The 25,398-nt window shown below is 54.8% G+C and overlaps 1 protein-coding gene across 1 annotated transcript; it reads left to right on the top strand.

Annotated features, from left to right (window-relative positions):
* On the top strand, positions 1-19,102 carry PFAS (phosphoribosylformylglycinamidine synthase). The gene is made up of 28 exons (XM_047707791.1): positions 1-98; positions 2,673-2,851; positions 2,935-3,070; positions 3,534-3,639; positions 4,241-4,430; positions 4,540-4,645; positions 5,021-5,161; positions 5,253-5,377; positions 6,120-6,248; positions 6,932-7,063; positions 7,193-7,321; positions 11,147-11,220; positions 11,332-11,488; positions 11,786-11,847; positions 11,999-12,160; positions 12,438-12,563; positions 12,710-12,841; positions 13,057-13,287; positions 13,435-13,615; positions 13,957-14,040; positions 14,256-14,411; positions 14,598-14,717; positions 15,038-15,183; positions 15,292-15,499; positions 15,657-15,748; positions 15,832-15,946; positions 16,979-17,311; positions 17,417-19,102. The coding sequence occupies exons 2-28, from the start codon at positions 2,710-2,712 to the stop codon at positions 17,725-17,727; spliced, it is 4,026 nt and encodes a 1,341-aa protein (XP_047563747.1). The 5' UTR covers positions 1-98; positions 2,673-2,709; the 3' UTR covers positions 17,728-19,102.
* The last annotated feature ends 6,296 nt before the right edge of the window (positions 19,103-25,398 follow it).

Below are 25,398 nucleotides of genomic sequence, written 5' to 3'. Positions count from 1 at the left end.
GCGGGGCGCCATCAGCGCCCGCCTCTTCCCGTGGCGCGCTTGGATGACTCACCGCCCGCGCCATACTTCCACGAACTCTGTCCCTGGAAACTTCTCACGTGGGTATTGCTGTCCCGGGCTGTCCATGCTATCTTGCTTGCTGCATCCCTTTCTTTCTCCACCCATCCCGGGCCTGATGCAGGCTGCTTCTGGGTCCGCAGCGGGCCGAGCTGCCTCCAGCCGGGTCCCTTTCCTGCGACCATGCGCGCGGTCGTGGACGCGAGTCAGGGGAGACTCCCCCCACCCCAGTCAAAGTCCGCTCCTCTTACCCAGTTCCCTCCAGCAACAAAACCTGCCGACTGCCTTGCTTATGTCCTGCTAGTCGCTGGGGGCACAGCCATGATGTAGACAGCCCTGCCCCTGCGTTCTTGGCGCGTGACTAATACCTCTAATAAGGCAAATCGTTTCTATGGGATAAATCCTGTGGCAGTTACGGTGTAAAGGACAACGGTGACGGGCGTAGCTTTAGAAAGGGTGATCAGAATGGGATGGGGAGCGCTGAGAATGGAATCCAGCATCACTCCCTGAAACGAGGCCTGGCCTGAAAGGGCCGGAGTGGCTCCTGAGGGATGGACATCAAGAGTTCCTTCAGTCACTCTACAAATACTAGTGGTTTTTTTTCCTTTTTAATTTTATTTATTTATTAGGCCCCCCCCCCCGCTTTTAGATCCCACCTATTTTTCCAAGCCTTGACAATCCAGTGGTGATGAAACAGCTACAGTCCATGCCCCCATGGAGATTTTGTTCTAGTGGGGAAGGTAGAGTTTTAAATAAATTAAAATGTCAGGTGCTAAGTAAAGTAACATGTAAGATAATAAATAAAATTCCAGGTACTGCTAAATTACTATATAGGAAATCAAGATAGGGATGTCTGATAGTGGCTTATTCAGAGGAGTGGGTTTAGGAAGTCCTTTCCAAGAAGGTGATTTCACCAGCAATCTAAATAAGAAAATGCTAGCCGTGGCAACTGGGTGGCTCTGCTTGGGCCCAGGTCTTGGTCCAGGGTCCTGGGATTGAGCTCCGCATCATGGGGCCCTCTGTTCAACGAGGATCCTGCTTCTCCTTTTCCCTCTGCTTGTCTCTCTCTCTGTCAGATAAATAAAATCTTCAAAAAAAAAAAAAAGTGCTAGCCAAGGGGCCTGGGTGGCTCAGTGAGTTAAGCCTCGCTTTAGGCCCAGGTCATGATCCCAGGGTCCTGAGACGGAGCCCCGCATCGAGTTCTCTGCTTGGCGGGGAGCCTGCTTCCCCCTCTCCCTCTGCCTGCCTCTCTGGCTACTTGTGATCTCTCTCTGTCAAATAAATAAGTAGAATTAAAAAAAAAAAAGTGCTAGCAATGCAAATAATCCAGGTGAGAAAATTGCCTTCCAAAACTGAGGTTGGCAAGTTAGAAAAGAAGCCAGTGTGGTGGGCTGTTGCGGGTGAAAAAGATCGTGGTGTGAAATTGGGTTGGAGAAGTGGGCAGGGGGCCGGACTAGGTGAGCGAGGGTCCTGAGTCAGAAGTTTATATCATGTGTGATAAGTAGCTGTGATCTCACTATGCTGAAGTATGGCAAATGGTGTGTGGTTGGGGCAGGAGTGGAATCAGGTCCTATTCGGGGGGCCTCGAGTGGTTGATGGTGGTGACTTGAACTAGAGCAATGGTAGCAGAGACAAAAGGATGCGGACAGATTTGGGATATGTTTGGAAATAGATTTGCTGATGAATTGGATATAGAGAGGGCTCAGGAAGAAGGAGCGAGATTGACTGTTTTTGGTGTGAGCGGCTGATTTGATAGTGCTGATTGAATGGGGAAGACTGGGAGAACAGGTGGTCTGGAGAAAGGAGAAATTGGATTTTCTGTTTTGGCCCAGACAGACTGCCATCGGTGTTTATGAGACATCGACGTGGAGATGTCACGTGAGCATGTTAGTGTACTAGTTTGGAGTGTCGGGGAGAGTCAGGGTTGAATACGTTACGGAATCTGTTGGCAGATAGCGAATGAGATGAAGTTGCTGTTTTGGGTCAAAAATGGTTGAATCCTGGCAGTTTCGTTGGCTCAATCTACCAGGTGGTATTTAAGGCCACAAGTCTGGAAGACACTTCGGAAGAGTGTGTAGACAGAAGAGAGTGAAGGGCAGGGCCCCCGACAGGTGGCTGAGAAGGAGCAGCCAGAAGGCAGAGGCATACCAGAAGAAGGGTGTCATCTGACTCCACCAGCTGGGCCTGTCCAGCTCATCGTGTGGATTTACACTTCGATGCTTTTTTTCCAGAAAGTCCTCCCTAACTCCTCAAGTGCTAGGCTGGTCGCCGCAGTCTCTCGGCCTTGCCCACACTGGACTGGAAATGTTTGGGCGCTTGCCTGACCCCCTCAATAAAACACAAGGTCTGTGAGGGCAGAAATGGTTTTTGTCTTCTTCACAGCTGTGTTCCTAAGACTTTTCCTGGGGCCCAGCAACGTGCAGGTGCTCAAGGATCGTGTGCTCAGGATGTACCTGTATTCCCTGTTCCCACATTTTGCAGGATGAAACCGGTTTTCAGAGTACCTCGTCTCTCTGAATGCCCATTTCCCCCACCCCATCCCTAATGCCTCCAAAGCCTCAGCTGTCTTGGAAATCCAGAATCAGTTTGACAGGTGATAGCTGATTACCTTTCAGGGACCTAAGTCATTTTCCATAACAGACAACTCCAGCGATGGCCTCGGTTCTTCACTTCTATGTGCATCCCTCTGGCCATGAGAAGGCCGCTTCCGGACACACTCAGAGGAAGCTCCAAGGGCACCTCCCAGCGCTGCAGGGTGTCAAGACAGAGCTGTGCTACAACGTGAACTGGACAGGTTGGGCCAAGTTTTGGACTTCGGGGAGGAGGTGTGCCCAGCCGGGCAGGGTCTCAGGCTATCCCTGTCCTGTTTCCCTGCAGCCAAGTCCCGTCCGAGTGCCGAGGAGATGAAAAAGCTGACGTGGCTCTTTGGCTGCCCCTTGTTACCAGGGGACGTTGCTCTGGAATCCTGGCTCCATCCTGACTCCAATGACCTCCTGCTGGAGGTTGGGCCCAGGTGAGTGTCTCAGCCCGGGGTAAATGCCTTCTGTGTTCTCAAGCAAAACTCCCTTCCAAACGCACTGCCCACCCCTTCCACTCCCGTTCCTCTTCTTCCTTCTCCTGCCACCCTTGACAGATCTGTTTTTCCTTCACTCCATCCTACTCCCTGCTTAGAAAGCCGTACATGTGCCTTCCCCATTAGGGAAGATATCTTTGAAAGACTGAGCCAGCTACCAGGCATGTTCTAGAAGTTGAACAGATTGCACTCTGAGAGGTAGAAATCCAAGCATTTTAGGCTGGAAGGACAGTTCCGGTTTGATTTGAGTGACTTTCCAAAGCAGGTCTCTTGGTGCCCAGGTCTGAGGCTAGAGGCCACTGGTGAGGGGGACAGAGGTGAGAGGTCAGCGGGACAGGGGTCGGGGGGGATCCACCTTCTCTGTTGGTGGTCTCAGGTCCTAACCGGCTGGCCCACTCCTCAGGCTGAACTTCTCCACCCCAGCATCCACCAACGTCGTGTCAGTGTGCCGGGCCGCTGGGCTGGGGGCTGTGGATCGCGTGGAGACCACCCGGCGCTACCTGCTTTCGGTGAGGCGTCTGGCCGCCTGTGGTGACGGGGAGGAGGAGCTGGGCCAGAGATCAAAGAGATGAGGTCCTGGGGCGCCCGGGTGGCTCAGTCGGTTAAGCATCTGCCTTCAGCTCAGGTCATGATCCTAGAGTTCTGGGATCGAGTCCCACATCAGGCTCCCTGCTCAGCGGGGAGCCTGCTTCTCCCTCTCCCTTTGCCCCTGCTTGTGTTCCCTCTCTAGCTGGCTCTATCAGATAAATAAATAAATAAAACCTTAAAAAAAAAAAAAAGGAAAAGAGATTAGATCCTGAACTCAGGAGAAAGTGGGAGGAACTCTTGGCCTTGGGCCTGTCCTGTTTGCAGGTTGTTCAGTGTCTGAGACTTCCTGGTCGAGGGCTAAATGGGAAGGACGTCCAGCCCATGCTCCCCTTGCTAATCTGTGTACCTTACAGGGGCTCGTGCCTGCACGGGGCGTGTCTTAGTAATTGGCGCACGGGCACCACGCAGATGAGCTTTGGGCAGACCCTGCGTGACTGGGAGGATCCAGCGTGCACCATTCTGTCCAGACTTGAGCCCTCCACCTCCAGTCGTGTGTATGTGTATGTGTGTGTTTGCCTCTAGTTCGCCCAACCCCCATCAGCTGAGATGAAGGCCATCGCCCTGGCCACCCTCCATGACCGGATGACAGAACAGCACTTCCCCCGTCCCATCCAGAGCTTCTCCCTTGGGAGCATTTCCACGCCCCTCAACGGCTCTATCAACATCCTCACTGAGGGCCGGTGTGCCCTCGAGAAGGCCAACCAGGAGCTGGGTGAGCCGGGATGCCTGGGAGGGAGGCGCAGGCGAGGCCGGTCACGGGACTGAGCCCTGGGGCCCGGTGGCCTGAGTCCGCCAGTCAGCTCTCCCGGGTTGTCTTCTAGGCCTGGCCCTAGACTCCTGGGACCTGGATTTCTACACCAAACGCTTCCAGGAGCTACAGCGGAACCCCAGCACCGTGGAGGCCTTCGACTTGGCTCAGTCCAATAGGTGGGGTGGGGCGGGGGGGCGGGATGGGGATGTTCTGAAGTGTGAGCCCGTGGAGATTGGAAGGGAAGAGCACAGGGACTTGCCTTTGTGCTCTCCTCTGGCTCGGGGGTGTCCCCGAGTCTGGTTGAGGGCCTGGGCTCCTCCCCCCCCCCCCCCCCGGTAGTCTACACCCAGATCTCAATTGCAGATTCACTTTGGATCTGCACAATCCACAGTGAGAGGACATTTGAAGGTTAAGGCTTTTTGGAATCTGTTCTGACCTGTTCTTTACTAAAGAGTTGGCCGTTAGCTGGTGCTGCTTGCTGAGAAGACAGCACGGCGTGAGAAGTGACCCAGCTTTCTTCCTGTCCTTCCCTCCCCGCGTCACCCCTGCAGTGAACACAGCCGACACTGGTTCTTCAAGGGGCTGCTCCACATGGACGGGCAGAAGTTGGCACACTCCCTCTTTGAGTCCATCATGAGCACTCAGGCGTCCTCGAACCCCAACAACGTCCTCAAGTTCTGTGACAACAGCAGGTGGGCTGTGCCCTAGGCCAGCAGGGATGTCAAGCACAGGGGAGGGGAGGCTGCAGGAAGGAAGCAAGGTCCACGGCCAATGTGTCCGCAGCGCAATCCAAGGGAAGGAAGTCCAATTCCTACGGCCCGAGGACCCCACACAGCCAAGTTGCTTCCGGCAGCAGCGGGCCCTGAGACATGTAGTCTTCACAGCGGAGACCCACAACTTCCCCACAGGTGAGCCAGGTCCCAAGGATGGGTCAGTGAGATCAGAAGGTGGTGCAGAGGGTAGGTCCTCCAGGCTGGGCCTGGGAAAAACAATGAGGGAGGCTAGTCACCCTGATTTTTTTCTTTTCTTTTCTTTCTTTTTAAAGATTTATTTATTTATTCATTTGACAGAGATCACAAGTAGGCAGAGAGGCAGGCAGAGGGGGGGGGAAGCAGGTTCCCCTCTGAGCAGAGAGCCCGATGTGGGGCTCGATCCCAGGACACTGGGATCATGACCTGAGCCGAAAGCAGAGGCTTTAACCCACTGAGCCACCCAGGCGCCCCATTTTCTTTTCTTTTCTTTTTTTTTTTTTTTTTTAAGTAGGCTCCATGCCAGACATGGAGCCCAACTCGGGGCTTGAACCCACCACGTTGAGATCAAGACCTGAGTGATCAGGTCGGACGCTTAACTGACTGAGCCACCCAGGCACCCCATCCTGATTTTCTTAAAGATTTTATTTATTTATTTGACAGACAGAGATCACAAATAGGCAGAGAGGCAGGCAGAGAGAGAGGAGGATGCAGGCTCCCTGCTGAGCAGAGAGCCCGATGCAGGGCTTGATCCCAGGACCCTGGGATCATGACCCGAGCAAAGGCAGAGGCTTTAACCCACTGAGCCACCCAGGCGCCCCCCCATCCTGATTTTTAGTGGGGTAGTCAGAGCTGGGGTTTGTCTCTTTGGTACACATACATCTCCCCCATCTCTTTACAGGAGTGGCCCCCTTCAGCGGTGCGACCACGGGCACCGGAGGCCGGATCCGAGACGTCCAGTGCACAGGCCGCGGGGCCCACGTGGTGGCTGGCACCGCTGGCTATTGCTTTGGAAACCTGCACATCCCAGGTCCCACCGCTGTCCTCCCTGCCATCTCTCCCTTGTCCTGGCGGTAGTGGAGCACTTCTCTGTCTCTTAGGTCATCCTGGGTGCCTTTTCTTGGGAAGCAGGGCTCTGGAGCAGCTGGCCTGTCACCAGCTGTCGCCAGGAGGACTCTAGGCCAGGGAAACCCAAGTCACCAGGAAGGCTTTGCACAACTGCCAGTTTCTTTATAAACCAGCACCTGCTCAGCAAGGAAACATGATACTGGGTCAGTCTCATGACCGCACCTGCCCCCCAAAGTCCCAATTTCTTTTTTCAAAAAAATGTATTTATTTGAGAAAGAGAAAAAGGGAGAAGCAGGCTCCCCACTGAGCCAGGACCGCAGCGCAGGGCTTGATCCCAGGACCCTGAGATCATGACCTGAGCCAAAGGCAGCCGCTTAACCAACCGAGCCACCCTAGCGCCCCCAAAGTCCCAATTTCTTAGCCTTAAGAACCCCGATCCTGAGACTCGGAGGGCTGGCGTGGGAGCCGGGGAGCAAGGTCCGTGCTGTACCGTACGCCCTACACCTTCCTGAAACAGAAGTTCCTAAAATGGGACGTTCTACCCTCACGGGTGGTCTTGGTGGCTTAGTTAGATTCTTTCCGAAGGACTCTGGCCCCTCTGTCTTCTGTCTTAACGGTCCAGTCAACTTTCTGCTTTCCTTCCAGGTTATAATCTGCCCTGGGAGGATCCAAGCTTCCAGTATCCTGAGAACTTTGCCAGGCCCCTGGAGATCGCCATCGAGGCCAGTAATGGGGCTTCTGATTACGGCAACAAGTTTGGGGAGCCAGTGCTGGCCGGTAAGGCTGGGGTTATTGAGGGTTACGGACACCGAGTACCAGAGGTGGGGGGGCTTGTGACCAAGTGGGCACTGGGGGACACTGGGTGACTGCACTCTGTCCTCTCTCCCTGGGCTGTCCACGCTCTAGGCTTCGCCCGCTCCTTGGGCCTCCAGCTCCCAGATGGCCAGCGGCGTGAGTGGATCAAACCCATTATGTTTAGCGGGGGCATTGGGTCCATGGAAGCTGAACACGTGAGCAAGGAACCCCCAGAGCCAGGTAGGAGCCGATGCCCTTTCCCTGCAGTGCCAGCCAGCGTTGCCTGCCTCGCTGCTGAAGGGGAGTTGGAGGCCACTCCTTGGGTTGGCTTTTCATCTCTTGGCTCGTGGCCGTCCGCCCAGGGCAGGTTTCCAAGGCAGGACAGGGCTTTCTGCCAGGGGGGCACTGGGTCTGCGTTGACTCTGTGTGCACCCCGGTTTCCTCCCTCGCAGCGGCGGGGGGGCACCCGTGTTTATTCAGCGCCTGTCGTGCACCAGGGGCGTTTATCTGCCCGCCCAGTTCAGGGGGGCAAACATCCGGTAGGCCCCATCGTGTGCTGGCTCGTGTGCTGCAGTCAAGATAAGAACCGGGTTGCGTTCCTGGAAGAGGTGACCCAGTCACATGGTTCAGAAAAGGCAGAAAAGGTCACACAGTGAAAAGTGTCCTTCCCTTGACCTCCCAGTTTCCCTCCCCAGAGGTAACCAGCGGTAGCCAGTGACTTGGGTGTCTGACCAGAGAGATTTCCCTGCATCTAGGAACAGACCTGTATGCGAATTTGTCCCTTTTTTAAAAGAAATAACACAGGCACGCGCTTCTTTCTCTTAATGACCCCTTTATTGAGATGTAATCCGGTACCTTGAAGTTCACCCTTTTAAAGTGTACAAGGCAGAGGTTTTTTTTTTTTTTTAAAGATTTTATTTATTTATTTGACAGAGAGATCACAAGCAGGCAGAGAGGCAGGCAGAGAGAGAGGAGGAAGCAGGCTCCCCGCCGAGCAGAGAGCCCGATGCGGGGCTCTATCCCAGGACTCCGAGATCATGACCCGAGCCGAAGGCAGCGGCCCAACCCACTGAGCCACCCAGGCGCCCCAAGGCAGAGGTTTTTTAGGATACACACAAAGCTTTGCCTCGAGCCCCACTAATTCCAGAATGTCATTGTCACCAGCACACCCGTTAGCAGTCTCTTCCTCCCTTAGCCCCTGGCGTCGGCCCATCGACTTCTGTCTCTGTGGATTTGCCTGTTCGGAACATTTCACGTGAATGGAATCACACAGGATGTGGCCTTAGGTGTCTGGCGCCTTTCACTGTGCACCGTGTTTTTAAGAACTATCTGTGTGGTAGCATGAACCAGACCCTCATTCCTTTCCAGGGCCAGGCCTCTTCTGTGTCTGTCTGTGCGTCAGTTGGTAGACACCTGGGTTCTTCAGCCGGTGTGGGTAGTGCTGCTGTAAACACACGTGTACGTGTTTTTCTGGGCCCATATGTTCTCGTGCCTCCAGTCTGTAGAACTGTGAGTGGAAATGGGGGCTCCCACGGGAACCGTGTCCAGCTTTTTAAAAAACTGCCAGACTCATCTCCAAACCACTTTGCACTCCCCCTCGGCCCCCACCAGCAGTGTAAGAGGGTTCTGATTTCTCCACATCCTCACCAACTCCTGTTACCGGTCTCTGATTCTAGCCACCCTGTGTCGTGAAGTGGCATCTTGTTGTGGTTGGGGTTTGCATTTCCGTAATGGCTAATGACGTTGAGCATCTTTTCACGTGCGTTTAGAGATCATCCTTGGTGTGAAATGTCTGTCTGATTCTTTGTCTTTTTTTGGGGGGGGGGGATTCTTTGTTCATTTTAGATCAGGTTTTTGTGTGTGTGTGTGTGTAGTTATAAAAGAGTTCTGTGTATTCAGGATGCTAAACAGTTATCAGATAGATACATGACTTGCAAGTATTTTTTCCTGCTCTTTTTACTTTTTTGTGATGTTTTACAAAGAAAGCACAGATGTTTTTAGTTTTGGTCAAGTCAGGTTTATCTCTATCTTTTTTTGCTGCTTATGGTTTTGATGTCAAGGCGAACAAAACCATTGCCTAAGCCAAGGTCATAAAGACGACAGCTGTGTTTTCTTGTCATGTTATTATAGCATTTACATTGAGGTTTCTGATACTTTTTTTTGTTTGTCTTTTCTTGTAAGATTTTTTATTTGAGAGAGAGAGAGAGCTTGAGCGGGGTGGTAGGGGAGTGGGAGAGGGAGAAGCAGGCTCTCTGTTGAGCGGGGAGCCCGATGTAGGACTTGATCCCAGGACCCTGAGATCATGACCTGAATTGAAGGCAGACGGTTAATAGACTGAGCCACCCACATGCCCTTCTGACACATTCTGAGTGAATTTTTTTTAATACGGTGTGAGGTAGGAATCTAACTTATCTCTCTTACACGTGGATATCCAGTCGTCCTAATGCCACGTCTTGAAGACTCTTCATTTGTACCTTGCTGAATGGTCTTGGGACTGTTCAAAAATGAGTTGCCCCAGGGGTTCCTGGCTGCTCAGTCCGTAGAGCAACTGTCGATCTTGGGGTTGTGAGTGCAAGCCCCATGTTGGGTGTGGAGCCTACTTAAGAGAAGAACAGAAACAAAAATCAACTGGCCATAAACGTAAGAGTCCTTTACAGATTCACGGTTCGCAGCCCATAGATCCATGTATCAGTGCTTGTGCTGGAACCACACTGACTGGATTACTACAGCTTTGTAGTAAATGCTAAAAGCCGGCAATGTGGGTCCTCCAATTTTGTCCTCCTTTTTCATGATTGTTTTGGCTGTTCTAGGTCCTTTATGTTCCCATACAGATTTTAGGATCGGCTGCTCTGTTTCTGTGAGAAAGGCAGCTCGATTATGAGAGGGATTGGGCTGAGTGCAGATCATTTTGGCGAACACAGCCATCATAAGAATATTAAACCTTTTTCTCTGTCACCATGAGCTCTGTTTCCCTTCGTTTAGGTCTACTAACCGGTTTCCGGGCCTAAGTCTTCCAGCTCTGCTGTTACTTATTTCTGTTATTTTTTTACTGATGCAATTGTAAAGGGGCGCCCATAATTCTGTACCTTGCTCTTTTCACTTAGCAGTATATCTTGGAGATCATGTTGTATTGATAAATATACAAAATCGTATGTGATCCTCTTCTGGGGGGATAGTGTTGCAGTGTGCAGATATACCGTAATCGATGAATCAGCTCCCTCTTGTGAGCTTTAAATCACAGTTGGCCCTTTGAACAACACGGGTTTGAGCCGGGCACGTCCACTTGTCTGTGAATTTTTTCAATAAATACAGGACAGTCCTGTAAATGTATCTTTCTTCTAATTTTCTGAATGTTTTCTTTTTTCTAGCTTACGTTATTGTGAGAGAACAGTGTGACGTATAATGTAAGAACACAACATCTGTGTAACACACAGAATACGTGTTGCTCAGTGGTTTTTATTAGTTTATTACTTTTTTTTTTTTTTTTTTTAGATTTTATTTATTTATTTGACAGACAGAGATCACAAGTAGGCAGAGAGGCAGGCTGGGGGGCGGGGAAGCAGACTCCCTGCTGAGCAGAGAGCCCGATGCGGGGTTTGATCCCAGGACCCTGGGATCATGACCTGAGCCGAAGGCCGCAGCTTAACCCACTGAGCCACCCAGGCACCCCAGTTTATTACTTTCTATCGTTTATTATTAATCGACCGTCATTAGTAAAGCTTCTGGTTGATAGTAGGTTCTGAGTAGTTGACTTTTGTGGAAGTTGACTGTTCCGTGCACATATTTTACTGGGTAGGTCAGCACCCCCTAACCCCGGTGTTGTTCAGAGGTCAACGGCGTTTCCTGTCCTCTGTAAGACAGGTGACACAGCGGTGTTTGATTTCGCGCCTGTATGGGTAAAGCTGGAGCATGACTTGCCCAGCTTGTATTCCCCCGAAGAACACGAACGTCTGTGATAGTCATTGCTGTCCCCTCTAGGCGCTTCTGTCATCCATACGGTTGTTCACGCTCCTGCTGCTCCTGCTGGATTCCCCCGTGTTCTGACTCTGCCTTCCTTCCCCACAGGCATGGATGTGGTGAAGGTTGGGGGGCCCGTCTACAGGATCGGAGTCGGGGGTGGAGCCGCGTCGTCTGTGCAGGTGAGTGGGACTAGCTCAAGGGCAGAGTCCTCGATGCTGTCAGGCCCTGGGCCTCGGTGGCACGTGAGCTCCCAGAGCCCTCCAGCCCAGCTCTGCCCTCTCTTGCCCCAGGTGCAGGGCGACAACGCCAGCGAGCTGGACTTTGGGGCTGTGCAGCGGGGGGACCCGGAGATGGAACAGAAGATGAACCGTGTGATCCGGGCTTGTGTGGAGGCCTCCAGGGGGAACCCCATCTGCAGCCTCCACGATCAGGGCGCTGGCGGCAATGGTGAGGACAGGGACTGGGATGAGGGACCTGGCTTCCCTGGCCTCTTGCCAGGTTCCACTGAGGCTGAGGCATCAAGGGTCTGCAAGTGGCCGCCCGGCCCTGGGTCCCATTCTCTACCCCCCCGTACCTTCAGGAGAGGCTCAGCACTGGGGGGGTGGGAGCCTGCTGCCACAGGATGGTTGCTGGGGGGGTGGGGTGCAATCACAGTTCTGCAGGGTATACAGAATTCGGGGCTCCTTTGGAGGCCGGGGCTGATCATGGCTGCCTCACCCCCTCTCCCCCATGCCCTCTCACTAGGCAACGTCCTGAAGGAGCTGAGTGACCCCGCTGGGGCTGTCATCTATACCAGCCGCTTCCAGGTGGGTGTTGTGCCCTGAGGTCTGGCCATCTCCCCTCCCTACCGGCCCCAGCCTTCTTCCCCCCTACCCCCTGCGCCCAGACTCCTAGCAAAGACAAGAGATGGGGCAGTGCCCACTGACCCTTTCCTTTCCTCCTCCCTCCTGGATGCAGCTTGGGGATCCGACCCTGAACGCCCTGGAAATCTGGGGGGCCGAGTACCAGGAGTCGAATGCTCTTCTGCTGAGGCCTCTTGACCGGGACTTCCTCAGTCGTGTCAGCGCCCGGGAACGCTGTCCGGCTTGCTTTGTGGGCACCATCACTGGGGACAGGAGAGTGAGTGGGCCCAGGGAGTTGGTGGTGGCCGCAGCGCGTGGGCTCAGAGCTGCCTTTGTCCGGGCTAGAGGGAGGGAGAGCCGTCTGGGGGAGAAAAGGAGAGGAGGATGGGAGTCAGTGGCACGCAGACTGGGGGACAGCGTGTAGGAGACGGCCAGGGGCAGGCACTCAATAGGGAAGCCAGACAGAGGGTGGAGAGAGCGCTTCTGCCTGGCTTTCTGGAAGCATTCCCTGCTCGGGTTCACGGTCTCCTCCGCTCTGCGCTCTGTGGCCGTAGATAGTGCTGGTGGATGATCGCGAGTGCCCTCTTGGAAGAAATGGCCATGAGGATGGCTCCCCCTTGTCCCCCCCAACCCCTGTGGACCTGGAGCTGGATTGGGTGCTGGGCAAGATGCCTCGGAAGGTATGTGGGGGTGGGAGGGAGGCCGGCTTTCCTCCCTTCTCTGCCCCAGCTCTTCCAACTGCCCTTTGCCCGACACGTGCTTTGTCCCGTCTGTGCCCAGCGCTCCCGCAGCTGCTCTCACACCCCTGTCACCTTCTGTGTTGTAGGAGTTCTTCCTCCAGAGGAGTTTCCCCGTGCTGAAGCCCCTGGCCTTGCCCCCAGGTCTGCGTGTGCGCCAGGCTCTGGAGCGTGTTCTGAGGCTGCCCGCTGTGGCCAGCAAGCGCTATCTCACCAACAAGGTCCAGACTGCGGTCTCTGTCCCCTTCCCGCTGTTCCCATGCCCCTGGCCTCCCCGAGGCTGTGGGGATTCAGCAGGCCCAAGGGAGAAGCGGGCCTGCGGGCCGGCTCCCCTGCTCCCACCACCTGAGGCCTGTGTGTCTGTGATGATGCCTGTCCCCTGACCGCCCTGGCGTCCCAGGCCCTGGCCCCTTGCCAACTGCAGCTGGTTCTGCAGGTGGACCGCTCCGTGGGCGGCCTGGTGGCCCAGCAGCAGTGTGTGGGAGCCCTGCAGACCCCCCTGGCAGATGTGGCCGTTGTGGCCCTGAGTCACCAGGAGCTCGTCGGGGCCGCCACTGCTCTAGGAGAGCAGCCCATCAAGAGCCTGCTGGACCCCAAGGTGGCCGCCCGCCTGGCCGTGGCCGAAGCCCTCACCAACCTGGTGTTCGCGCTAGTCACCGATCTCCGGGTGAGTCCCGGAGCAGTTTGGGGGGTGGGGGGGTGGGCATCCGCCTCCGCCCTTCACCTTCGCCTCCGGACCTCCCAGCCCTTCCGCCCCCGCCCCAGACTCCCCACCTCTCTTGTCTCTGACGCACCCATGTCCGCCGCTCCCCAGGACGTGAAATGCAGCGGGAACTGGATGTGGGCCGCCAAGCTCCCAGGGGAGGGCGCGGCTCTGGCCGACGCCTGTGAGGCTATGGTGGCAGTGATGGCGGCCTTGGGTGTGGCAGTGGATGGTGGCAAGGACTCTCTCAGCATGGCCGCCCGGGTCGGCTCTGAGACAGTGCGGGCTCCTGGTAGGGCCTAGGGGTCGTGGGGAAGGGGCAGACCTGTGGGCTGGGCTGGCATCTCACTTTCTTACTCCTTTTTTTTTCTTTAATTTTTAAAAAATTAACATATAATCTATTACATGTTTCAGGGGTATGGGTGTGTGATTACCTTTTTTAAAAATTAATGCGAGTGAGAGCCAGGGGAGGGGGCAGAAGGAGAGGGAGAGGGGAAGCAGACTCCCCGCTCAGTGTGGGGCCTGCTGGTCACAGGGCTCGATCTCAGGACCCTGAGATCATGACCTGAGCCTAAGTCAAGAGTTGGACACTCCACCAACCGCGCCCCCACTCTTGTGCTCCTTGCTCTACAGGATCGCTGGTCATCTCAGCCTACGCTGTGTGTCCAGACATTACGGCCACTGTAACCCCAGACCTCAAGCATTCTGGAGGAGGAGGTATGGGCGCTTCCCCGTCCTCCCTGCACTGTGCATTCTGAGCTGGGTCCTCTGTTTGGGGTCAGCTTTGGGAGGTCTGGGCCCCTTGTCTTGGCTCTGGGACTGGGGGGGTCTGTGGGTCCGCCCACATGCCGGGAACCTCAGTACTTGCGAGCACGGTGGTAGGGGGGCGTTCTGAGCCATCCCGCCCCCTCACCCCTGCCCCGTTTCCGCAGGCCGTCTGCTGTATGTGCCTCTGAGCCCTGGGCAGCACCGGCTTGGGGGCACAGCTCTGGCCCAGTGCTTCTCGCAGCTGGGCGAGCAGCCTCCCAACCTGGACGTCCCCGAGAACTTGGCGCGTGCCTTTAATGTCACCCAGGGCCTGCTGAGAGGTGAGTGAGGCCTTGGGGCAGAGGGTGCCTGTGACTGGCATGTGGCAGGCACTCAACGGTGGGACAACCGGGGTCCGTCACCCTGGTCTCCAGTTCTTGGAGCATGCCCACATTCGCACATGGGACCTACCCTCTAGAAGGGGGTTTGGGCCCCAAGGCTGCTAAGCATTTTTCTCCTTCCTCCAGACCGCCTCGTCTGCTCAGGCCATGATGTCAGTGATGGGGGTCTCATCACCTGCCTGTTGGAGATGGCCTTTGCTGGGAATTGTGGGATAGAGGTGGATGTGCCTGCCCCCGAGGTCGATGGTGAGGAGCAGGTGGTTTAGACTCGGGCCTGTGCTGCATGCCCCACCCTGTTGACCCCGCATCCAGTGAAAAAAATGGAGCATCCCCAACCCCATTCCCAAGTCCTTGGCTATCTTCTCTGATCACTCAGCCCAGTGACTCACCCATCTAGGACCCCCCCCATAGACCCTGAGGCCACATCCTTGGTTCCTCTGTCTCAGCCCTCCTGTCCCCTCTGATCCCCGCCTCCAGTCCCTCAGCCCGGAGCCACTGCTGGCCACCACCCTCCCGCATCCGTGGTGTCCCCCAGTCACCCTTGTGCCCCTACCTCGTTCTCCCAGTGCTGCCGGTGTTGTTTGCCGAGGAGCCGGGCCTGGTGCTTGAGGTGCAGGAGGCAGACCTGGGCCAGGTGCTGGAGCGCTACGGGGCTGCTGGACTCTGCTGCCTGGAGCTGGGCCCCACGGGCGATGCCGGGCCCCACGCCCTGGTGAGGAAGGGCAGGACGGTGCATGGCGGGGAGGCCGTGGCCCACATGCGCCAGCCCCGGGGGCAGCCTCCTGACTCCTGGCCCTGAGAGATGCGCCCCTCCCTGCAGGTGCGAGTGTCCGTGAACGGGGCTGTGGTCCTGGAGGACACTGTTGGGCAGCTGCGCGCCGTGTGGGAAGAGACAAGTTTCCAGCTGGACCGGCTGCAGGCGGATCCTCGCTGTGTGGCGGAGGAAGAGCAGGGGCTGCGGGAGCGCACAGGGCCCAGCTACTGCCTGCCCCCAACCTTCCCTGAAGCGTCCGTGCCCCACGAGCCCGGTGAGGGAGACTGTGCCAGCCCGGCTTCCCCAACCCTCAGCCCGGGGCGCGGAACGCAAGGCCTGGACGCCTGGGCCTGCCCAGGAAAAGGCATGTGGGGGGACTTTGTGGTAGGGAAGGAGGCCTCTGGCCCAGAGACACTCCTCCTCCCCGCCAGGTGGTCCCGTGCCCCGAGTCGCCATCCTGCGAGAGGAGGGCAGTAACGGAGACCGCGAGATGGCAGATGCCTTCCACTTGGCTGGGTTTGAGGTGAGCGGGGTGGCTGGCAGAGCCGGGGCCAGGGCGGGGCCTCGGGCTGTGTCTGCCCATGCTGCCCCTGCCTGTCCTGCCAGGTGTGGGACATGACCATGCAGGACCTGTGCTCTGGGGCAATCGGTTTGGACACGTTTCGTGGTGTGGCTTTTGTGGGCGGCTTCAGCTACGCGGACGTCCTGGGCTCTGCCAAAGGTAGGTGTCGCACGTCTGCCTGCTCCCTCCCCCGCACACTCCTGCAGGGGTGCCGTGGCTCCCTTCTTCCTGACCGGGAGCTGGTCTCTCACCTCCGCAGCGCCAGGGTTGGGGAGTACATCCGTTCTGGGCCAGACGCCAGCAGCAGGGCCCAGGGGTGACTGATGTGAGGCAGGTTGGCACGGGGTGGCATGGGGTGGCACGGGCCCCATCTAAAGGCGTCTACGCCTCGTGTAGATTGTGCTCTCCGAGGGCGGGCCCAGCGTGGCCAGATCTTTCTGGTTTCCAGGAGAGACCAAGAATCCAGATTATTTTTGGGTGGTTACTTTTTTTTTTTTTTAAGATTTTTATTTATTATTTATTTGACAGAGATCACAATCAGGCAGAGAGGTAGTCAGAGAGAGAGGGAAGCAGGCTCCCCGCTGAGCAGAGAGCCCGAGATCATGACCTGAGCTGAAGGCAGAGGCTTTAACCCACTGAGCCACCCAGGCACCCTGGGTGGTTACTTTTTAAGTTTTTTTAAGATTTTATTTATTTGAGAGAGAGTGAGTGAGCAAGGGGAGCACAAGCATGGGCAGAGGGAGAAGCAGGCTCCCCACCGATGCGGGGCTCAATCCGAGGACCCCGGGATCATGACCTGAGCCAAAGGCAGATCCCTAACCAACTGAGCCACCTAGGCGCCCCCAGAATCCAGATTTTTATATGAAATCTTATTTTTAAATGTTAGGGAGTTAAATAAAGAACGTTGAAAGTACTCTGCTGGCCAGGCCGAAAAACTTAAGGGCCATCTCTGGGCCACAAATGGCAATATCTAAGCAGATAAACCTGTACTCCTTGCATTTGCCCTGTAGAGGGTATGTGCGTGTGTGCATCTGTGTGTGTGCACCTGTGTGTGTATGCGTGTGTGCATCGGTGTACGTGTGTTTGTGTACGTGCACGTGTGTTGGGGGCTGGGAGGGTCATGGCAGGGACAGAAGAGCAGCCGCCCCCCTCCATGCCAGGCCCCACCCTGACGTCCCTGTTCCCTCCTAGGGTGGGCGGCTGCTGTGACCTTCCACCCACTGGCCGGGGCCGAGCTGAGGCGCTTCCGGAAGCGGCCTGACACCTTCAGCCTGGGCGTGTGTAACGGCTGTCAGCTGCTGGCGCTGCTGGGCTGGGTGGGAGGCAGCCCCAGCGAGGAGGCCCAGCAGGCCGAGGAGCCGGGCCCCGACTCCTGGCCCACCCCTCCCAGCCTCGTGCTGCGCCACAACCTGTCCGGCCGCTTCGAGTCTCGCTGGGCCAGCGTCCGTGTGGGGCCCGGGCCGGCCCTGATGCTGCGAGGGATGGAGGGTGCCGTGCTGCCCGTGTGGAGCGCTCACGGGGAAGGTCAGGCTCCGGAAGGGGTGGGGAGGGACGGAGCTGGGGGGCGTGGTGGGTGAAGGGCATGAGGGAGCTTTGCCCTTCCTTCCGTCTTGCTTCCCCTCCCTGCAGGTTACATGGCATTTTCTTCCCCGGAGCTCCAAGCCCAGATCGAAGCCATGGGCCTGGCGCCACTGCACTGGGCAGACGATGCTGGGCAGCCCACGGAACAGTACCCCATGAACCCCAACGGGTCCCCTGGGGGTGTGGCTGGCGTCTGCTCCCTCGATGGCCGCCACCTGGCTCTCATGCCACACCCCGAGCGCGCTGTGAGGCCGTGGCAGTGGGCGTGGCGACCTCCCCCGTTTGACACCCTGACCACCTCCCCCTGGCTCCAGCTCTTCATCAACGCCCGAAACTGGACCCGGGAAGGGGGCTGCTGAGCGGGCGGGCGGGGGGGCTCCCCTGGGTTTGACAGTTTGTGCCTGGGGGTCTCCTGTCCCCAGCCTCAAATTCAGAAGCACCCCACCTTCCCTCCAAATACGTCTCGGACAGACAAGGGCCAAAATGCCCCCAAAAACCTCCGCTGGTTTCATTAATCTGCCTGCTTTTGCCTTATGCCGTTGGATCTGTTTGCGGTTCTTCTGGAACAGGGTTGTCCGGGGGCCTGGGAAGCAGTGTGTGCTAAGGACAGAGCCGCCCAGGGAAGTGAGAATAGTCCGTTGTCCACCCCCCACCACACACACGCACATGCTCTACCCAGTGATTGCCACATTGTGCCCCCCCATCGCTCTGGGCTCAGAGGGGTGTTTCATGTGCCCCTTCCTCGTACCGGGGGTTGAAGGGTTGGGGGTGTATGACAGCACGCAAGTCAGGACCCATGTGTCCCCATCAGAGAAAGAGCAGAAGCTTTCTGGATTCCGCTTTTTTAAATATAGTACAAGTAGTTTGCTGACGTTTCTCTGAGCGGGTCTCCTGCTATGTCCTCAGGCTACCCCGGTGCAGGCCTCGGAACTCAGTATTTCTTCTCCATGCAGCAGTTTCCTGAAAGAAATGGTCAGCGCCTGCTTCCCTCTATTAAGCCTTTAGCCAGCCTGCCTGCCTTCCTCCCTCTGTTCCTCCCTCTATCCCATTCTTTCCTTCACCCGTCAGTCGTTTCCATTCATTCCTTCTCTTGTCCGTCCACCCATCTGTCAATTTCCTCCTTCCCTCCCTCCCTCCACTCCTTCCACTCATTCATTCCTTCATTCATTCCATTAATGTTGGATGATTAGTTACAGTGCCAGGCACTGCCGCTGGCCCCAGGGGTTTTACGACCTGACAGAGTTTTAAATAATAACTGTGGGGGTGTCCGGCAGGTTCAGTCCAAAGAGCATGTGACTTGATTTCAGGATTGTGAGTTTGAGCCACATGAGATTACTTAAGTGAATAAACTTGAAAACAACAACAGCTCTGTATGGCAGCTGCCGTGAACCAGGCCTGCACTTCGCATTTCGTATGTGTCTAAAGTATTTTTCGCAAGAATTCAAGAAGGTACTTGATAGGTGCCCCCCCCTTTTTTTTTTTACAAAGGAGCCATTAAGGTGAAAGGTTACATAAATTGCCTAGGGCCACACAGTGTGTCAGGGCAGAGCCCCAGGCCTGCTCTCTCCCTCCTGCTGCTGCTGCTGCCAGCCATCCTGCAGACCCAGATGCTGGGGCCCTACTGTCTCGTCTCGCTGACAGCCGCCCATGACAGCCTGTGTGTGGAACTTGTACACAGAGTCCGTTTGTCCCCTAAATAGTTCAACATCTTCATTAAAGATATATCCCCAAGAATGAAAACTGGAGTCAGATCTTGGAGGGCGTGGGGCCTGGGTGTAGGTGGCCAGGGGGACTGAGCACAGGTTCCTGGTGGGACAGCCACAAGAGGAGACGGATTGTATCATGGGAATGATAACAATGTTTAATAATCTCTTTGAAGAAAACCTTTTCAGGCCTCTTAAGGCTTCACAAACCTACCCTGGACAGCCGGGTGGGGTGGGGCAGATGAGGGGGGGTGCTTAGGGGTGAACTTTGGCATTTGAATATTCCTCCCTGATGCTGGGAAACCATGTATATAATTAAAAAGAAAACGGGGGTGCCTGGGTAGCTGAGTCCGTTGAGTTTTCGGCTCTTGATTTGGGCTTGGGTCATAATCTCAGGGTCGTGGGATTGAGCCCCACGTTGGGCTCTGTGCTAGGTGGGGAGTCTGCTTAGTATTCTCTCTTTTCCATTGCTCATGCTCGCTCTCTCTCTAAATCTTTAAAAAAAAAAAAAAAAGTGGAAAAGTAGTTCCCACACTGAAAGATGCCTTTAAAAAAATTCTTGGGGTGGCTCGGTTAAACATCTGCTGGGGTCAGGATTCTGCAGTCCTGGGATGGAGCCCTGCATTGGGCTCCCTGCTCAGCGGGGAGTCTGCTCCTTCCGCCCCCTCCCTGCTTGTGCTCGCTCTGGCTCACTCTCAGATAAAAATGCTTTCCCTATCCCTTTGCCACCTCTCTCTCCCAGTCTTAAAACAATAGGCCCCAAGTGACGTCACTTAGGCCAAGTCCCCAAAAGGGGGCTTAATACCTAATCTCATTGCATTGTCGCCCTCCCGCCTAAAATGTAGAATTTTTTTTTTTTTTTTTTAAAGCTTGATTTATCTTAGCATGAACCGGGTGGACAGAGGGAGAGCGAATCACAAGCAGAGTCCGTGCTCAGCTCGGGCCCCACTGCGGGGCTCCATCCCATAACCCCGACCAAGATTATGACCTGAGCCGAAACCAAGAATTGAATGCTTAACTACACCACCCATGTGCCCCCCAAAATGTAGTCTTAACTGGTCAGTTGAGTTTTCCGATGGGCACCAATGAGTCTGCCACACGGGCCTCTCCATCTTCCAACAGAAGCTGTATTGTGCATTGTGGGGCCCACTGTTCTCCCCACTAAAGGAAAGTGACCTTGCCAGGAACAATCATTTTACTAATCACTCTCACCCCATCCTCCTGCCACTTGCCAACTGCTCAGAGCCCCCCTACCCTACCTCATCTGCTAGAGGGTTTGCTGCCCAATTCACGAATCATCCAGAAAGGCCAATTAGATCTTCACATGTACTCTGTTGAAATTTCTGGGACGCCTGGGTGGCTCAGTTGGTTGGGCGGCTGCCTTCGGCTCAGGTCATGATCCCAGCGTCCTGGGATCGAGTCCCACATCGGTCTCCTTGCTCAGCGGGGAGCCTGCTTCTCCCTCTGCCTCTGCCTGCCACTCTGTCTGCCTGTGCTCATGCTTGCTCCCTCTCTCTCTCTAACAAATAAATAAATAAAATCTTTAAAAAAAAAAAAGAAATTTTTAACCATGATCTTTTAAACTCCTAGATAATCCCAAATGCAGAACATCGGGACTGATACCAAGGCTTAGATGTCAAGTTTACTTAGTGCTCGAGGCAAAAAGGAGGATGTGGGAGATGACTGTCCAGCTGGCTGTGATCAGTTGTGTGCATCTGGAGATGGAGAGTTTTCTGCTCCAGGTCACCCTGGCCAAGCAAGACCCACCCTCAACCATGACCGGGACTGAGGCCATGCAGCTTCCCAGCCCTGTGTTGCCGGCCCCAGACTCAGCTCCTGCCTCTGCCCACTCCTTGCAAAGACCCCCTAGCAAACCCTTGACAGGCTGCCCGTCCTCATTTTCTTTTTTATTTTTATTTTTTTAAATATTTTATTTATTTATTTGACAGAGAGACAGAGATCACAAGTAGGCAGAGAGCCAGGCAGAGAGAGAGGGGGAAGCAGGCTCCCCACCGAGCAGAGATCCCAATTTGGGGCTCGATCCCAAGACCCTGAGATCATGACCTGAGCTGAAGGCAGAGGCTTAACCCCCTGAGCCACCCAGGTGCCCCCGGTCCTCATTTTCTTCACAGGAAACCAGTGACTCCCAAGAAGCCACTCCACCCCCCTTTCAAGTGGTGGCTTTCAGTCTCAAACTTCACACACCTCCCACGGATTTGGGGTTTGGGTCCTCCCTGTACCACTTCCAGATTATCCTCCACCCCCTTTGAAGAAAATCTTGCCCCATTTTAGGCTCACACCATCCTACTAAATCACTTTCACCCCCTACTTGGTATTCTGCTGGCTTCCCAATCATTGCCTATGGGAGAGACAGCCAATTGTTCCCCCATATCTGATTTCCCCCTCTACAAATATAACCTTCAAGTATTTTAGCAGGGGTTGTGTGTGTTCAAAATAAAGATGACGTCTCCTAGCTGCTCTTAACAGGTGGGGCTATATTCTGACCAACGGAGAGAAAACAATGTTTACAACTTCCAAGTGTTCTTAAAGGAAGGGTGGATGCTTCCCTTCAGCTCTTCTTGCTTCCTGCCCTCTGGACTGAAGACATGATTGCTGGAACTCCAGCACCCATATTGGACCAGGAGGTAGATTTTGGAATTGGCATCACGTGGTGCAGAGTAACAAGATAGGAGGAGACTGGATGTCTTGACATTGAAGAGGGTGTGGGAGACAAACTTCCATCATGTTTAACCTTGCTTTGGTGTTTTCTATCACTTGGAGCCAAAACGTATCCTATACCACCCATCCTAACTCCCTCTCATTCTTCACAGGCATTGGTTCCTGGTTCCTAGTCTTGCTGTTCACCTCAGTCCCTCCCATTGTCCTAGATGCACATCAATGACCACTGAACACTCTAGACCTTTCTCCAATGACTTTCTCCATTCCACCTTGGCCAACCACTTCCCTTGGGTTTCACCGTCTCCCACATCTGCTGTACCTCCAAGCTCACTGACCCAGCACCCTACCTGTGACCATAACTTCCCTTCCTTTTAGCTTCTTTCTTCATCTTCAGTACCCCGAGATCTCAAAGTCATCAGGACCTCCTGCTCAGTAACACCATCCCCCCAATCCACTTCTTTCTTCTTCCCCATTCATCTGACTTCCAGGTATAACTTATCCAATGCCTTTAAGTTGACCAAGTATCTTTCCACATTTCCATGTGACAAAATCCAACCCATCAGCTTTCTCTGAGAAAGCCAGACAACAGGGCCGACGGTCTCCTAGATTCATCCTGACCACCCATGGAGGAAACAGAATGGGAATTAGAGATGAGAGGCAGTAAGCAGACACTCTAGTTGAACAACAGTAATAATTTGCCATGGACGGAGAAGGTATAGCAACAGCTCTAAAAAAAAGCCACTTATGGGCGCCTGGGTGACTCAGTTGTTAAGCTTCTGCCTTCAGCTCAGGTCATAATCCCAGGGTCCTGGGATCGAGCCCTGCATTGGGCTCCCTGCTCAGTGGAAAGTCTGCTTCTCCCTCTCCCACCTCCCCCATTTGTGTTTCCTCTCTTGCTGTGTGTCTCTCTGTGTCAAATAATTCAATAAAATCTTTGAAAAAAAAATAAATAGAATTTTAAAAAGCCACCTAGAGGTGCCTGGCTGGCTCAGTCAGTGGAGCATGCAACCCTTGATCTCAGGGTTGTGTGTTTGAGCCCCACATTGGGTGCAGGGATTACTTAAAAAAAATTGTTTTAAGATTTTATTTGTCAGATAGAGAAGAGAGACTAGAAAGCAGGGGGAGCTGCAGACGGAAGGAGGAGCAGAGTCCCTGCTGAGCTGGGAGCCTGATGCAGGTCTCGATTCCAGGACCCTGGGATCATGACTTGAGCCAAAGGCAGACACTCAACTGACTGAGCCACCCAGGCGTCCCGCAATTACTTTTAAAATGTTAGAAACAAAAAGAAAACAAAAAAACAAGCTCTTCTAGGGGCACCTGGGTGGTTCAGTCAGTTGAGCATCCGAATCTTGATTTCTGCTCAGGTCCTGATCTCAGGGTCGTGGGATGGAGCCTTGTGTCGGGCTCACACTGAGCATGTGTGGAACCTGCTTGAGATTCTTTCTCCTTCTCCCTCTGCCCTCCCCCTGGCCCCCCTACCCCAGCCCTTGCTCACACTTGCTTTCTCAAAAGACAAAAACAAAACTTTCACGGCAACATCTAAAGCTAACCATCGAGTCCTGTCCTTTTTTGGGTTTCATCAGTCAACAGCTTGATACTGGGAACTCTGCACACCCTTTTCCGCCCCAGTCACTGCTGCGAGGGGTTCCCCGCATAGCAGCCGTACACTGAGCTACATGTCCCTCCGGCGACGGTCCCCTCAGTCCATGAGAGAGGGAACCGCATCTCCACCTTCCCCTGTATCCTCCCACCTAGTGTGGCACCTGTCACCACTAGGAACACAGGAATAAATCCGAATGTTAACATTAGTAAGGACTGATACACTCGGGGTTTTTTGTTTTTATTCTTTAATAGAAGAGTGAACTCAGTCTGGTTTCCGGTGGCTCAGCTTGGCAGCTCCTCTCAAGCATGTCTTCCTTTTACTTCCTTTTTCTAGGGGTTCAAAGTTACAAGCTCTTGTCATCGCATCAAATGAGGGACACTGTGTGTGTGTGTGTGTGTGTGTGTGTGTGTGTGCACACTCAGGTTGGGGTGGAGGGATGCCAGGCAGTCCCCCCACCAGGGGGGCAGGCAAGCCTATTTCCCTACCTCCTGCTCTAGTCAAGACCCTGGGTGGCTCAGTGGGTTAAACCTCTGCCTTCGGCTCAGGTCATGATCCCAGGGTCCTGGGATCGCCCCGCAGCGGGCTCTCTGCTCAGCGGGGAGCCTGCTTTCCCCTCTCTCTCTGCCTGCTTGTGATCTCTCTCTGTGTGTCAAATAAATAAATAAAGTCTTAAAAAAAAAAAAAAAGACCCTGGATGAAAATCAAAGAAATTTCAGCCTGTCCTTGGACACCTGAGGGCAGCACCCAGCCAGATGGTGGAAGCCCCCACCTCCGCTCCACTCCCCTACCCACCCCACAAGCCGCTGCCGCCCTGTGCTGGGTTGGAGTACTGTCTTGGGCTTCAAGGAAGATCTTCCTGTGTGAGCAGCGCCCTAGGAGTGCCTGCGACCGTGAGTCATTTCCTCCAGGGAAGGGGTGGGTTGGTGCAGCTTTGGGTGCGACAGAATGGGATAAAGGATGTGAAACAGCCCTACTGGATCTCTCATTCAGGTAAGGAAAAGCTCAAGGGCCGCCTGCTGGGAGGGAGGGAGACTGTCTAATCGAGCATCTCCATGGAGGGTCATTCAGGGGAGTCTAGGGTGCCGTGGGAGCTCCCCGCAGGGACTGGGGTCCCGGGACTAACTGAGGACTGAGGGAGAAGTCGCAGCTTGTTACAGGGAAGAGGGGAGGACAGCTGAGGAAAGCAGAATGGTCCTGGCAAAGCCTCCCTGGCCAGCAACATGGTGACTTAAGGACCTGAACAAAGGTGAGAGTCTGGAACGTTCCCTGCATGGGGGGAGAGAGGACAGGCACAGTGAAAGACCTGGCAAAGCATGTTAGGGAATCTGGACTCCATCCCGAGAGCAATGGGGAATCTCTCTGGGAGGAGTTTATAGAGGGACAGAGACACGACCACTCGGGCCGCAGAGGAGGATGTGGGGAGTCGGGTAAGAAAGCACAGCCCTCTCCAGGCAGGAAATCCTGGCTGGACTGGCACGGTGGAAACATCCATGGGGAGGGATGGAAGGATTCCAGAGACGCTAGCGGGCAGAGTTGCCAGGAACTGGATGTGGTGGGACGAGAAGAGAGCAGAGCCAGTGGTGAAGCTTGGATCACTGGGGAGGGATGACCTCACCAGTTGTGATTGGAACACAGGGGATGGCACACATTTGGGAGGTGAAATGTCAGCTTCAGACATGTCGAGTCTAGTCTGAGGGGTTAGTGGGATGCAGGAATGGAGGTATCCAGCAGGCAGACAGGAGAGATCTGGGATGGAGATGACTGGGGAGTCCCTGGGTATATGTACTGAAAAGGCCATCTAGGAAGGTCCTGCTAATCCGTGTTTAATGGACTGGCAGAAAAAACAGGAGGCTGAGGGGCTGGTTTCCCATGGCCCGAGTCACTAGAGTATCCCGGGTCACCCCTGGGAAGGAATCCAGGGCAACAGAAGGAGCTAGGGAGCCAGCCCAAGTCCTTCACCGCTGAGTCCTGGCTTTGCTGACCTCCTTTTCACCCCAAGGCAAACTCTTCTGGCCCCCAGATCCTTTTCCCACAGAGTGCACGCA

The sequence above is a fragment of the Lutra lutra genome, chromosome 16, assembly GCF_902655055.1.
Source record: "Lutra lutra chromosome 16, mLutLut1.2, whole genome shotgun sequence".
In the NCBI taxonomy this organism is placed as follows: Eukaryota; Metazoa; Chordata; class Mammalia; order Carnivora; family Mustelidae; genus Lutra; species Lutra lutra.
The sequence above is the reverse complement of the archived record's forward strand: the minus strand, read 5'-3'. Positions and strand labels throughout refer to the sequence as shown.

Excerpts from the sequence above, each read along its gene's own strand:
- PFAS (XM_047707791.1), top strand. The coding sequence starts at position 2,710 with ATGGCCTCGGTTCTTCACTTCTATGTGCATCCCTCTGGCCATGAGAAG. Across the intron at positions 15,184-15,291 it reads ATGCCGGGCCCCACGCCCTG|GTGCGAGTGTCCGTGAACGG; the intron begins GTGAGGAAGGGC and ends CCCTCCCTGCAG. Across the intron at positions 15,500-15,656 it reads GTCCGTGCCCCACGAGCCCG|GTGGTCCCGTGCCCCGAGTC; the intron begins GTGAGGGAGACT and ends CCTCCCCGCCAG.